Source organism: Coregonus clupeaformis, chromosome 33 (genome assembly GCF_020615455.1).
Source record: "Coregonus clupeaformis isolate EN_2021a chromosome 33, ASM2061545v1, whole genome shotgun sequence".
Classification (NCBI taxonomy): Eukaryota; Metazoa; Chordata; class Actinopteri; order Salmoniformes; family Salmonidae; genus Coregonus; species Coregonus clupeaformis.
The window spans coordinates 23,675,895-23,689,794 of record NC_059224.1 but is presented as its reverse complement, the minus strand read 5'-3'; the positions used below and the strand labels follow the sequence as shown (position 1 = coordinate 23,689,794).

The window sequence follows — 13,900 nt, the reverse complement described above, 5'->3', positions numbered from 1 at the left end:
TATAGCTCAGCGACTCAACGTTTGAATGGAGAAAATATTGCTAGGTTTTAAGCGCACCTGGCTGAATAAGCACACGATACAAGCAAGCATCCTCGGCGTACGTGTGGTCAAAGAGAAGACATGGATATCGTAAAATCGTTAGGACACCCGGAGGAAATATTCAACCTGTTCAAGTTTAAAATGGGGGGCTGTCGCACTGTGATGCCCAAGTTGGACTATGTGAGTAGCTATCTGCTCTAAACCCCTCGATTATTGCCTACCTGTAGCCTAGGCTACTGCACGACTCGTTATTGTCGTTTCTTATACATTTTGGAATAGCATAGGCCTACACAACATAATGTGCGCGCTACCAGTGCTAGTCTGTATCCATGCATCTCTTCAACATTGGCCCACTTACATTTTCAACACCACAATGCTTCTGGTTTCATCAAATGCGTAGACGCCTTCTACAGGAGCAATGGTACAGTAGTAACAGTATGCTATAGGTTACCTAGTCAACTAACTACCTGAATGAACTAGAAGTGTAGCCTATTCTAACTCTATTTCGCACAACAATGTTTGTATTGTGTGGGCCTAGAATAAATAATAGATGCGCAGTTCTGGCTAGAGAGAAGGATAACCATTGACTTTATGGCTGGGATTTACGTTATATAATAGGCTTTGTGGGTTCATTCCGGGAGGAGATGCTGTGTGCATGTTTGTTTGACAGCGCAGGTAATGCCTGATTTCCGACACTTTAAACACCGCTTTGACCTGGAATGATGATAGTTGAATGTAGGATTACCCTTTATGATGGATGAATGGCACTATCATAACGTTATAGCCAAATTGAGTATTTTATGCCGAGAGCTAGCTTTGAAATAAGACACTTCAGGTGTCAATTAAAGGGGGCGATGTTCTGGAATAAAGAGTCCAGTTACGCGCGAAAATGTGAAAGCGCGTGGTGGCTTCCCTTGGCTAGTGCAAGATGGTGTGCGCCTGAGATCAGAGCAGCCTGCCAGTCGACGATGGGCTTAATGCAGGGATCATCTACAAGATTCAGCCGCGGGACGATTTTTTATTGAACGGATGGTCAGTGGCCAGAACATAATTACAAATAATTTGCTAACTGCAAATTGACCGCAAGAAGCCCAAACGGATATAATATTTAACTAAATCACAATCATTTCAAACCTTGCTTACATTTGTATAAGATCACATACTGTATATCTCTCTATTATGCGTGAGAATACTTTGTAACAGATTTCCAAAATTAAAATCACTTGGAGCTGATTAGCTGGTCTTTTATGTCCAACAATAAAATCATTATATATATTAATTTATTTGCTCAGAAAACTTGGGGGCCCGCGGGCCGCCAGTTGGGGAACCCTGGCATAATGTAAGCACTTTATGTTTTTACTACTGTCTGCCACTAGATGACAGTACAGCATCATCTGTCAGTCAGCTCAACTTTTCCCCATGTTCATTCCTTTTGCAATGTTGAGAAAATTGTTAGAGGAAATTGTAGGCAAGCAACTTCTTATGAGTCAGTGGGTTGGCCAAATTAGCCTACGCAATTCAAAATACGATTGCAGAGAGAAACACATAGGCTTACACAATAAAACGTTAATTATGTGTGAAAAATTTGCATGATCATTATTTTAGGGAATTGATAGGTCTGTGTCCAAGGTTTAGCAAACATGGCGTATAGTGTGTTACAGTTGTTAGGGGTACTGCTAGCTCTTTTCCAGTTTTCATGCAAGGAGGCCTAAGTTATAGAAAACACTGCTGTGTTATGACTGAAGTGGGAGGGGCTCCGATGTCAAACTGCGCCACAGCCTGGTGCGACCGTGGACAAATTCTTCGAAGTATGTGGATGGATTTATTACTCTGGTCTGGAGACTGAATAGGCCGTGGGACTTGTTTAAAGATCACCGACTGACCCCGCCCTGTAAAGTCTATAACTTCCTAAAGTTTTTACCCCGCGTCCTCTGCTGAACTGCGAGCACGAATGAATACCACGGATATTAATAACTGGATAGCCAACAATCTTGTCTAAATTGCTCATGGAAGGCTGAGCGTCCATTTTCCTCATATGGCCGGAGCTTGCTGCAAGTGTCCGGTCTCTCTCACGGTGTTCAAGCGCTCTCTCTGCGTCACCCCGCGGAGCCCTGGACCCGCTTCACGGTCCCTCCTCTCCGGGGGACGGCTGGGCGAGAGGGGCGTGCAGGAGGGATGTTGGGCCGCCCGCCCCAGCGCTTTGCGGACAGTAGGCTCTTACCGACACCCCGTGTTTCTCTGTTTCTCTTGCCAGGAATCCATGAGTGAGAGCCTGCGGACATGCTACCTCTATCTGAACCAGACCAGTCGCAGTTTCGCCGCTGTTATCCAGGCGCTAGACGGAGAGTTACGGTAAGTTTGCGTAACCTTGCCAACTTTGCTCTCCGACCATGCCATGCAGGTAAGGGGTGTGTCTCCAGCATGTTGAAGTAAACAAGGAACCATGACAGCTGAATGTCAGCACTTTGGCAAATACACGACAAAAATGTGATAGGCTATTGGAACTTGGAGGATTTTAGGGTATTATTATTGACCCAGGAACAATGGTCAGTTTTGACCTTGAGTTCACTTATTTACCCCTTTAAATCTTGAAAACAAACTGATTTTAAAATGACAGAAAATAGTCTAAACTTGCCTAAAAGTGGCAAACGTATAGACAAGTGTACAAGCTGTAGGCAAGTTGTAGGGCACTACTGTAACTGAACTGATTTGCTGTTGGTGGAATTCAACGTAACTGCTTATAATTATATTAGAGCCAGCCATATTCCCATGCAGCAGCACTGTGTCTATTTTAATCCCACCGTTCAGTTTACAGAAGTGACACAGCTGGTTTTAAGTACAAATTGTGTGTGTGTATCTATGTTTGTGTGTGTTCTGAAAGGTTGCTTACAGGTTTTTACAGCTGTCATTCAAATGGCATGAGGTTTCCCTACACAGAGGACCTACAGTAGCTAGTTCACACTTTGTTGAGACATGAGTCCCTGCAGTAAAATGAATTAAGCTTCATACCATACATGTACATCACATGTCAAGTGTTACATTAAAGTTCAATATTAGTGTCAGCGCTTTCCCGCATGCCGGTGTTGGTGTCAGCCTTTTTCTGCTCACTCTGTAATAGTTAGTTTTTCAGTGAGCAGGTCCTAACCTTTTCAACGCAAATGAAACACTCACATTGATATTTGTATTGAAATCAATGGAACCATGATGACGAGAAACAATTCTGGGCTCTTCCTACAAACATCTCTAGCCTAAATACCACACACGGATTTGAGAGTCAAATTACCCCTGTTGCTATTTAGAAATCGATGTGAGAATATGATTTGCCGAAGTTAACCAGTAGAAAATGTCTTAACCAGTACTGGTTAACTTCGGCTAATCATATTTTCACAACAATTTCTAAAGTGACAGGGGTTGGCACTAATTTGTGTGATAGTGTGACCCTCAAATCCGTGTGTGGTATTGAGGCCAGAGATGTTTTTTGGAGGAGGAGCCCCCAAATTTTTCTTGCCACTGTGGTCTAGAAAATGACAGGCGTGTTCTAATGCTGCATTCATAACCAAGTGGGAAGGTAGATATTAATTGTTGTGAAGTCATAAATACCAGTCGGATGCATTCACGTGTTTTGAACTCGTTGAGAAATGCAGATTGGCTAATGGCCAACAAACTGCGTCAACTATAAATTATAGTACATCTATCATGCTCCTATTATAGTGTTAAAAAAACATATTAATAGATTGCTTTTTATAAATAATGTTTAGTTGTTGCATTGAACTGCCGAAAATGCTGTAATCGAGGTAATTTCCTTCGTAGGTGACGTCAGACGTCAGCGTGTGGGAGAAGTCGAAGCTCAGGGATGATAGACGAGTTTCCCACTAGTAACTACCAGTTGGAGGGGCATTCAAGTGGATTTTTCCCAGTTGTATGTGGTAAATTCGACCTTCCCAATTGATTATGAACGCAGGGTAAGACCTGCCACCGAAAAGGCATTTGATAAAGTACGACTGGGGTTTATATATAAATGCCTGGAGCATTTCAATTTTGGTGAATCTCTTATAAAATTGGTCAAAATCATGTATAGTAACCCTAGGTGTAAAATAGTAAATAATGGCTATTTCTCAGAAAGTTTTAAACTGTCAAGAGGAGTGAAACAAGGTTGTCCACTATCGGCATATCTACAGTGGGGAAAAAAAGTATTTAGTCAGCCACCAATTGTGCAAGTTCTCCCACTTAAAAAGATGAGAGAGGCCTGTAATTTTCATCATAGGTACACGTCAACTATGACAGACAAAATGAGAAAAAAAATCCAGAAAATCACATTGTAGGATTTTTAATGGATTTATTTGCAAATTATGGTGGAAAATAAGTATTTGGTCAATAACAAAAGTTTCTCAATACTTTGTTATATACCCTTTGTTGGCAATGACACAGGTCAAACGTTTTCTGTAAGTCTTCACAAGGTTTTCACACACTGTTGCTGGTATTTTGGCCCATTCCTCCATGCAGATCTCCTCTAGAGCAGTGATGTTTTGGGGCTGTCGCTGGGCAACACGGACTTTCAACTCCCTCCAAAGATTTTCTATGGGGTTGAGATCTGGAGACTGGCTAGGCCACTCCAGGACCTTGAAATACTTCTTACGAAGCCACTCCTTCGTTGCCCGGGCGGTGTGTTTGGGATCATTGTCATGCTGAAAGACCCAGCCACGTTTCATCTTCAATGCCCTTGCTGATGGAAGGAGGTTTTCAATAAATACTATTGTGGCCATCGAGATGTTAGCTATTAAAATCAGATCCAACAATAATATCAGGGGATTAGAAATCCAGGGCTTAAAAACAAAGGTGTCATTGTACGCTGATGATTAATGTTTTCTTTTAAATCCACAACTAGAATCACTCCACAGCCTCATAGAGGATCTAGATACATTTTCTAACCTCTCTGGATTACAACCAAATTATGACAAATGTACTATATTACCTATTGGATCAATAAAAAATACAATTTTTACTTTGCCATGTAGTTTACCAATAAAATGGTCTGATGGTGATGTGGATATACTCGGAATACATATCCCAAAGGAAATAAATGATCTCACTTCAATAAATTATAATAGAAAGTTAGCAAAACTAGATAAGATCTTGCTACCATGGAAAGGTGGGTGCCTGTCAGTTTGTGGAAAAATCACCCTGATTAACTTTTTAGTATTATCCCAGTTTACCTATTTGCTTATGGTCTTGCCTATGCCTAGCGAACAGTTTTTTTAATTATATGAGAAAAAAATATTCCATTTTATTTGGAACGGCAAGGCAGACAAAATTAAACGGGCCTATTTATATAATGAATATGAATTCGGAGGACAGAAATTATTAAATATTAAAACATTAGACCTATCACTTAAAGCTTCAGTCATACAAAAGTTATATTTAAATCCGAACTGGTTCTCTAGCAAATTAGTAAGATTGTCTCACCCAATGTTCAAGAATGGCATTTTTGCCTTTATTCAGATTACAACCACACACTTTCAGTTATTTGAAAAGGAAATAATCTCCCAGATATCACTATTTCTAAAACAAGCCATAGAAAGTTGGTTGCAATTTCAATTTAATCCTCCAGAAACGACAGAACAAATAATGCAACACATATTGTGGTTAAACTCAAATATACTAATTGACAAAAAAACTTTTTTTTTTGACAAAATGTTTAAAAAAGCTATAATCTTTGTAAATGATATAATCGGTAGGACTGGTGGAGTTATGTCGCACATGCAGCTAACAAAAACATATGGAAATGTCTGCTCTACCCAAAATTACAACCAAATAATTGCAGCCTTACTGCAAAAATGGAAGAGGAAAGTGGAAGGAGGAGAAAGTAAGGAACTTGTCTGTCGGCCTTGCATTAAAGAACATAAATGATAAATAAAAAGGTATATCAGTTTCATTTAAGGACCAAGGCATTGACAGCCGTCCCATAAAGATTGCAAAATAGTTGGGAAGAGATTTTTGACGTACCGATCCCATGGCATAGTGTTTATGAACTGATACGCAAAATGACACCGGATTCAAAACATAGAATCTTTTAATTTAAATTATTATATAAAATTCTTGCTACCAATAGAATGTTATTTATATGGGGGATACAATCTTCCAAGCTCTGCAGATTTTGCTGCGAAGAGACAGAATCATTAGATCATTTGTTTTGGTACTGTCCATTTGTAGCTTGTTTTTGGACACAGGTCCAGGAATGGCTAAAGGATTGCAATATTTACCTGGAGCTAACCCTGCAGATAGCACTACTGGGTGATCTGAAAAGTCATAGTCAATCGATCAATAACATAATAATAATATTAGCAAAAATGTTTATTTTCAATTCACAATCTGTAGAAACAATGAGAATAGAAAGGTTCAGAACTTTTGTAAGACATCACAGTACAGTTGAAATATATATGGCAAATAGAAATCCTATATGGATGGTGTTAAAAGATAGATGGGAGGTGTTGAATGGAATTGAAGGATGGGACTAATAACAACTAACAACAAACAATAACAAGATAACTAATAATGTAGGCACGCTGTGTCCATAATAAGTGTATGGGTTGTAGATTGGGAGCTTTTGTGAAGGAGCACAGTTAGAAAGATATGACATATAGAAGCAAACCGGATGGACATCATGAAAATGATCAAAGAGGTTGAGAGTAGAAGAAGTTCAGGAGAAAGAACAAACAAAATATAATGACTGTAAAATTGACTGTGTCCATAAAATGTATAGTGGGTATGGGCTGGAAGTAGAGGCCTAGGCGTTGTTGTTCACTAGTTTACTTCAAGTGGGGAACGGGTGGCGGGGTTGGAAAGTAATAAAGGGGAATATATATATTTTTTTAAAGGATATGTGTGTGTATGTATATATATATATTAACATGGGGGATTGGAAGTGATGCAGACAATTACATTGATAGAAGTTACAATCTATCTGCAATATTAAGCTGATCCATTCCCCCCCCCCAAAAAAAAAAAAAAGACCTGCCACTGACAGGCAAGCAATCGATGTTGTGTAATTGTGATTACTGTAAACATTTATACTATCATCACCAATCTGAGGTGAAAAGGATGTTTATTTCCTGTAAATATTGTGTGGTGAAAATCTTAGTCTGTGTAATGTAGTAACACGTTCTGTCCACCATAGGGAAATTAGCGTAATATAAAATAATTCAATATGTCAAACTAATTCAATATTTCGATTTAGGATGATAGTAAATTAAGCACACTCATAGATTTTTACATACATTTCTTACTACTTTAACCATGGAGAGAGTTAAAAAATACTCCTAAACACAATTTCACCGAGCGCTCTAGACTAGAGCTTCAAATCAAATCACATTTTATCTGTCACATGCGCTGAATACAACAGGTGTAGTAGACCTTACCGTGAAATGCTTACTTACAAGCCCTTAACCAACAATGCAGTAAAAAAAAAAAGGGTTAAGAAAAGATTTACTAAATACAATTTAAAAGTAACAATAACAGGGGGTACTGGTACCGAATGTGCGGGGGTACAGGTTAGTCGAGGTAATTGAGGTAATAGGTACATGTAGGTAGGGGTAAAGTGACTATGCATAGATAATAAACAGCGAGTAGCAGCAGTGTAAAAAAAAGAAGCAACCTGAACCTTTGACGTCCCTAGTAAGGGGCGACGTGAACCTTTGACGTCCCTAGTAAGTGGGGACTCTCCAGCCTGTCGAAGTAAGGAATCATGACACCAATGACAGCTGAATGGCAGCACTTTGGCACATGTCAGACAAAATTAGATATTGGAACTTGGAGGATTTTAGGTTATTTTTATTATTGACCCTGGAACATGTGATCAGTTTTGACCTTGAGTTCACTTCTTTACCGCTTTAAATCTTGAAAACAAACAGATTTTGATATGACAGTAAAATAGCCTAAACTACAAGTAACAAACATACAGTATAGACTGCAAGTGCACAAGCTGTAGGCAAGTTTTAGGGCAGGCCTGCGGTAAGTGAACTGATTTGTTGGTGTTGGAATTCAATGTAAACTGCTTGTATTACAGCCAGTCGTATTCCCATGCAGCAACATTAAGTCTAATCCCACCGTTCAGTTTACAGAAGTGACACAGGTTTTTACAGATGCCATTCAAATGGCATGCCGTTTCCCTACACAGAGGACCTACAGTAGCTAGTTCACACACAAGTCCCTGCAGTAAAATGAATTACTGTAAGTCGCTCTGGATAAGAGCGTCTGCTAAATGACCAATTTATTTTAATTTTATTTTAATTAAACTTCATACCAAACATCACATGTCAAGTGTTACATTAAAGTTCAATATTGGTGTCTGTCAGCTCCTTCCTGCATGCCCAGGGTTGGTGTCAGCCCTTGCCTGCTCACTCTGTAACGGTTAGGTTTTCAGTGAGAAGGTCCTAATCTTCTCAAAGAAGTGAATTCTTCCCCTGTCCCTTCTTTTTGTCCAGGCATGCGGTTTGTATCTTCTACCTGGTCCTACGGGCCCTTGACACGGTGGAAGATGATATGACCATCCCTCTGGAGAAGAAGGTGCCAATGCTGAATGACTTCCACACCTACCTTTACCAGGCCAACTGGTGTTTCACTGAGAGCCACGAGAAGGACAGGCAGGTCCTGGAAGACTTCCCAACGGTCAGTGGAACCCCTGACACCACTGCGTACTATATAACCCTACATAAAGTGTAAAAAACTGTTGGTCGCTAAATCCGTCAAAGACTAGGAACATGTATAAACGGCTATCTGGAGCTCGTCTGAGGGGTTGGCTTCTGAGTTGTCACCACTAGTTACTTAAAACTGATTCAGTTAGATCTGCAAACTATAGTGTTGTCTGGTTAGAACATTATGTTGAGGCCCATTACTTTAGACTTTTTCACCACCACATGCGGACACAGCTGCTTCCATTAGAGGTATTTTATGTGGTTCTAAAAAGGGAGAAACACTACAATCTTGAGGACCCATTACAAGAAACTAAGATAAACACACATGCAATAATATACAAAGGTAGAGAGATGTGTAAACATGACATAATATAAGCATACTGGTGATTGCAATGATATTAACAGGGATATTTACACACTAGTGCTAAATCTTATTTAGCAGGCCTTTGGTGGCACTATCATAAATAATCACTGCATGCGTGGGTGCCCAGAAGGGACTGGAACCTTCTAGATGCTTCCAGAATCTCTATACTGACTTGCGCAAATCACTACAGCAGTATGTAGGCTATAAACATTGCAGCGATAGCATACAACAATACACACTGGCAATACAATAAGGACCAGGCCTATTGGCATTCTATAAAAGCACATAGCAATGAAAACCACACTGATAGAAAATAGCATGCACGGTGTGCATACAAACATTCCTCTCTAATCCAAACCAACAGTAGAGCTAGCAGCTGAAGGCTAGAAAACAACACTAACTTATCTTATCTACAAAGTTACACTGCACGATAAGGTAACCATAACTCACTTACACTGAGTATACCAAACATTAGGAACACCTTCCTAATATTGAGTTGAACCTCCCCCTTTTGCCCTCAGAACAACCTGGATTCGTCAGGGCATGAACTCTACAAGGTGTCTAAAGCGTTCCACAGGAATGCTGGCCCATGTTGACTCCAATGCTTCCCACAGTTATGTTAAGTTGGCTGGATGTCCTTTGGGGGGTGGACCATTCCCGAATACACATGGAAAACTGTTGAGCGTGAAAAACCCAGCAGCATTGCAGATCATGACACACTCAAACTTGTGTGCTTGGCACCTACTACCATACCCTGTTCAAAGGCACTTAAACCTTTTATCTTGCCCATTCACCCTCTGAATGGCACACATACACAATCCATGTCTTAATTGTCTCATGGCTCAGAAATCCTTCTTTAACCTGTCTCTGCCCCTTCATCTACACTGACCTGAAGTGAATTTAACAAGTGACATCAATAAGGGATCATAGCTTTCACCTGGATTCACCTGGTCAGTCTATGTCAAGGAAACAGCAGGTGTTCTTAATGTTTTGTATGCTCAGTGTATATTACACCCAATAGCATTTCCAACACTTACTTGTCAATGGATGCACAACACCTCAGATAGGAACAGCATGTGAAAGTCTGTCAGCAACACAACTATTTGCTTCTTCTTTTGCAATGGAAAAACATGCACTAACTAAAGGTGAGCGGAGCCAGTGTCCTGCAGTGCATCGAAGCTCCCTGATTGGTTGGATGAATAGAGGTCTGAAGGGTGATTGACAGGGCTACAGGCCAGTCCGGTTGAATGAGCCTGCCTTTTTTACATAAGGATTACATAACACTGTCATAACAATGAAATATGTAACAGACATCATACAATGGGCATCATCATGCTTTGTGTGTGTATTTAAATTAATCTATTTTCTGTTCAGATTTCCTTGGAGTTCAGGAACCTGGGTCAGGCATACCAGGATGTAATCTCAGATATCTGCCACCGCATGGGAGTCGGAATGGCTGAGTTTCTGGAGAAGAAAGTGGGCTCCATGAAGGAGTGGGACCAGGTAAATGTTACCTTAACATTAGGCAAGCATTATACAAGTGTTAGACTAACAGCTCCACATTAGCTGGTTAGTAACCTAGTAGGGCTGGGAATTCCCAGGGACCTCACAATACGATATTATTACGATACTTAGGTGGCGATACGAAATGTATTGCGATTCTCACGATTCTATATGTATTGAGATTTGATACTGTGATTTAATTGCGATTCGATGTTCCAAACATTGCTCACCAAATGTCTGCTGCAGAGACGAGATAGCATTTCATCTGTCATGGAAATAAAAGTGTAAACAAAACAAAACAAATTTGCTCCCTATTTAAAAAGATGGAGAACAAGCTATGAAGGAAAAATACTGGAGTTTTGGTGCAGGTACAGCCAACTAGCGCAAAAATAATATTGTGTGATATTGTCAAAACGATAGGATACGATATATTGTCAAATAATCTCCCGATCTGTAACTGTATCGATCCCCGCCCCCCCCCCATCACTATAGCCTAGTGGTAGCCTGAGGTGTATCTAATGACAAATGATAGCTTGATGCTACATGAAAGTCACTTAAACCCACTGATTTCTTCACTTCACACCAGTCTGTAATATATTTTTGAGTGCTGAATACATGTGTATTAACATTACCCCCCCCACCCCCCTCCTCTCTCACTGTGCAGTACTGTCATTATGTGGCAGGGCTGGTGGGTATAGGTCTGTCCCAGCTGTTCTCTGCCTCCCAGCTGGAGGACCCAGAGGTGGGCAGAGACACAGAGCTGGCCAACTCCATGGGCTTATTCCTCCAGAAGACCAACATCATCAGAGACTACCTGGAGGACATACAGGTGGCCAGGGCCTTCTGGCCACAAGAGGTAATTACACACTGTGTGTGTGTGTGTGTGTGTGTGTGTGTGTGTGGTTAATGTGTGTGTTGCATGTCCCTCTGAAGGCATGGAGTCAGTTTGCGTGTCGTCTGGAGGACCTGGCAGAGCCTGATCAGCTGACCTCAGCCCTGTCCTGTCTCAACCTGCTGGTGACAGACGCCCTGCGCCACGTCCCTGATGTAATCACCTACCTGGCACGCCTACGCAACCAGAGCGTCTTCAACTTCTGCGCCATACCACAGGTAAATGTTACCATTGAAATGTTACGTTTCAAAGTACATTCCCACTGGAGAAAGCTGCTAGTTACATTTCATATAACATGTTTTCATTCCTGGTTGTTTGAGTCAGGATCCTCAGGAAGTATTTTATTTTGCTGTACTGTATGTCTCAATGTTGTCCCCCTCCTGTCCAGGTGATGGCGATAGCGACCCTCTCAGCCTGTTACAACAACCCTCAGGTATTCCAGGGCGTGGTGAAAATCAGGAAGGGTCAGGCCGTCACCCTCATGATGCAAGCCACCAACATGGGCGCCGTGCAAAGCATCATGGCCCAGTACAGCCAGGAGGTGTGTGTGTGTGTGTGTGTCATGTATTCAAATGTGTTTGTTTGTGTTATTGTGCATCTGAGTGTGTGTTCTTACTTTATGTTTGTGTGTTTTCTGATCTCTCCCCCTCTCCATCTCTTGCTCTCTTTCTCTTTCTCTCTCTCTCTCTCTCTCTCTCCAGATGCTACAGAGGGTGTCCCTGACAGATCCATCCCGGGACAAAACCCTGTGTATCCTGGGTGCGATCCAGGAGAGGACTCTCTCCCAAGCCACCCTGGCCTCCCGGACTGCCCACCTCTCCCCCATGTACCTCTCCGCTGCCATGATCCTCGCCGCCCTCAGCTGGCAGTACCTAAGCACTACAGCCGGACAACCTCCAGGCACTGCTGACATGCAGGGCCATTGAGCCCACTCCACCCCCACTAACCCTCACCCTGCATGGGGTGCACGACTGAGATGGCCCCCTCTCTCCTGAGGCCTGGTTCTCCCTCTCCCCTGGAGGAATCTTACCCTCCCATTCACCTGTCCTGTTTAACTCACCTGTGGTGGTCTGTAGAGGCCTGTACTATGGGAGTCACTGGTAGCAGGGTTGTCTTATTGTGTTTGATAGTGATTTACAGTAGTCTTACTTTCCGTTACATTATTTTCAAACACCCATCATACTCACGTCAGAAACACACGGCATCTGGCACATCTCCCTTCCTCAGTCGTTTTTTTGGCTTGTTTGAATGTTGATTTTTGTTATTTTGTAACCACAACCCTGGTTTTGTTTGTTAAATTTTTTCAACATGTTTTGAAAGGGAGAATACCAATAGAGCTATAATGGATTTCTATTTCAAATTTTTTTTCAACATTCATTTGAAATGTGAATAGGATTGAGTAAAGTCTTGGACCCATCACACAAACTTAAAGCACACAGCTCACACACACGAACAGGACATTGAGATGAACAAACATCAACTAAACCATTGTGCATTTCTTATAGTCGGTTCTTTGTTGTTTCTTTTGTCTTGGTTTATAATGTTATTTTCAATAGCAACTGTAATGACAACACAATGGTTCTGTTTGATGTGTATTATGAGTGTCTGTCTGTCTCCATAGCAGGAACTAAGATGGCTGTACTCTGTTTATGTACAGTATAGCTACATATCGATACTGTTGTCACATTCAATCATAGAACTGGCACATCTCAATAGTCTAAAGTTGCCTCCTCACCTCGTCTTCTCTACCTCAACTGCACTGATCTGAAAAGACATAATAGCAAATATGAAACAATATGACAGAAGGCTAGCTTAGCTTTCATCTATATGTCTGTGTCTTTCTCATTGTGGACAAAGGAAAGGGGACAAGGAGAGGAAGCCATATTTTGTCTTTTGAGACATGCCCAGTGTAAGATGATACAGAGACTGGTAGAAGCGGGACTGCGGCAGTGCACATAGTAGCAGGCTGCTAAGTGTCCTTAACACAGAGCTTTGGTGAGTAGGAAGGCTAGTGTGGTGTATTCTTGTACACAACCAAAAGAGACTTATGCATATTTCTATGTAATGTGAGATTTTCATTTGTATATAATTGAAAAAAATAATAAAAGACAAAAAATTAAGTGTTTATGAATGTTTACTTTTCTGCCTCATCAGTGTCACAAAGATCAATGTTGGTAAGTTAACCCTGTTTTTTTGGAGATTGACTTTGCTGACAAGACAATGGATGATAGTTTTATAGTTTACAAACAATGAAATTGTACACTCATTAAAGACGAGCTCAAGTCATGCTAGTTCAAAGTCCTGGGGGAAAAGACAGCTAAAACAGTTTTCATTTATGTAAGACTGTACATTTTATTTCAAATATTTCATAACTCAAATTGAATGGAAGAAGGTGAATGCTTTTTTCTTACA

The 13,900-nt window shown here is 41.0% G+C and overlaps 1 protein-coding gene across 2 annotated transcripts; it reads left to right on the top strand.

Moving 5' to 3' along the window:
• fdft1 (farnesyl-diphosphate farnesyltransferase 1) lies at positions 1 to 13,613 on the top strand. 2 transcript variants are annotated; one of them, XM_041860414.2, is made up of 8 exons: positions 1 to 219; positions 2,294 to 2,391; positions 8,520 to 8,703; positions 10,468 to 10,596; positions 11,261 to 11,452; positions 11,530 to 11,706; positions 11,877 to 12,029; positions 12,190 to 13,613. In XM_041860414.2, exons 1-8 carry the CDS (start codon positions 121 to 123, stop codon positions 12,412 to 12,414), a joined length of 1,257 nt encoding a protein of 418 aa, XP_041716348.1. In that variant the 5' UTR covers positions 1 to 120; the 3' UTR covers positions 12,415 to 13,613. The 2 variants fall into 2 exon arrangements, with proteins under 2 accessions (XP_041716348.1, XP_041716346.1); XM_041860412.2 differs by lacking the exon at positions 1 to 219 and having other exon boundaries at positions 1,839 to 2,391.
• Positions 13,614 to 13,900: the final 287 nt, after the last annotated feature.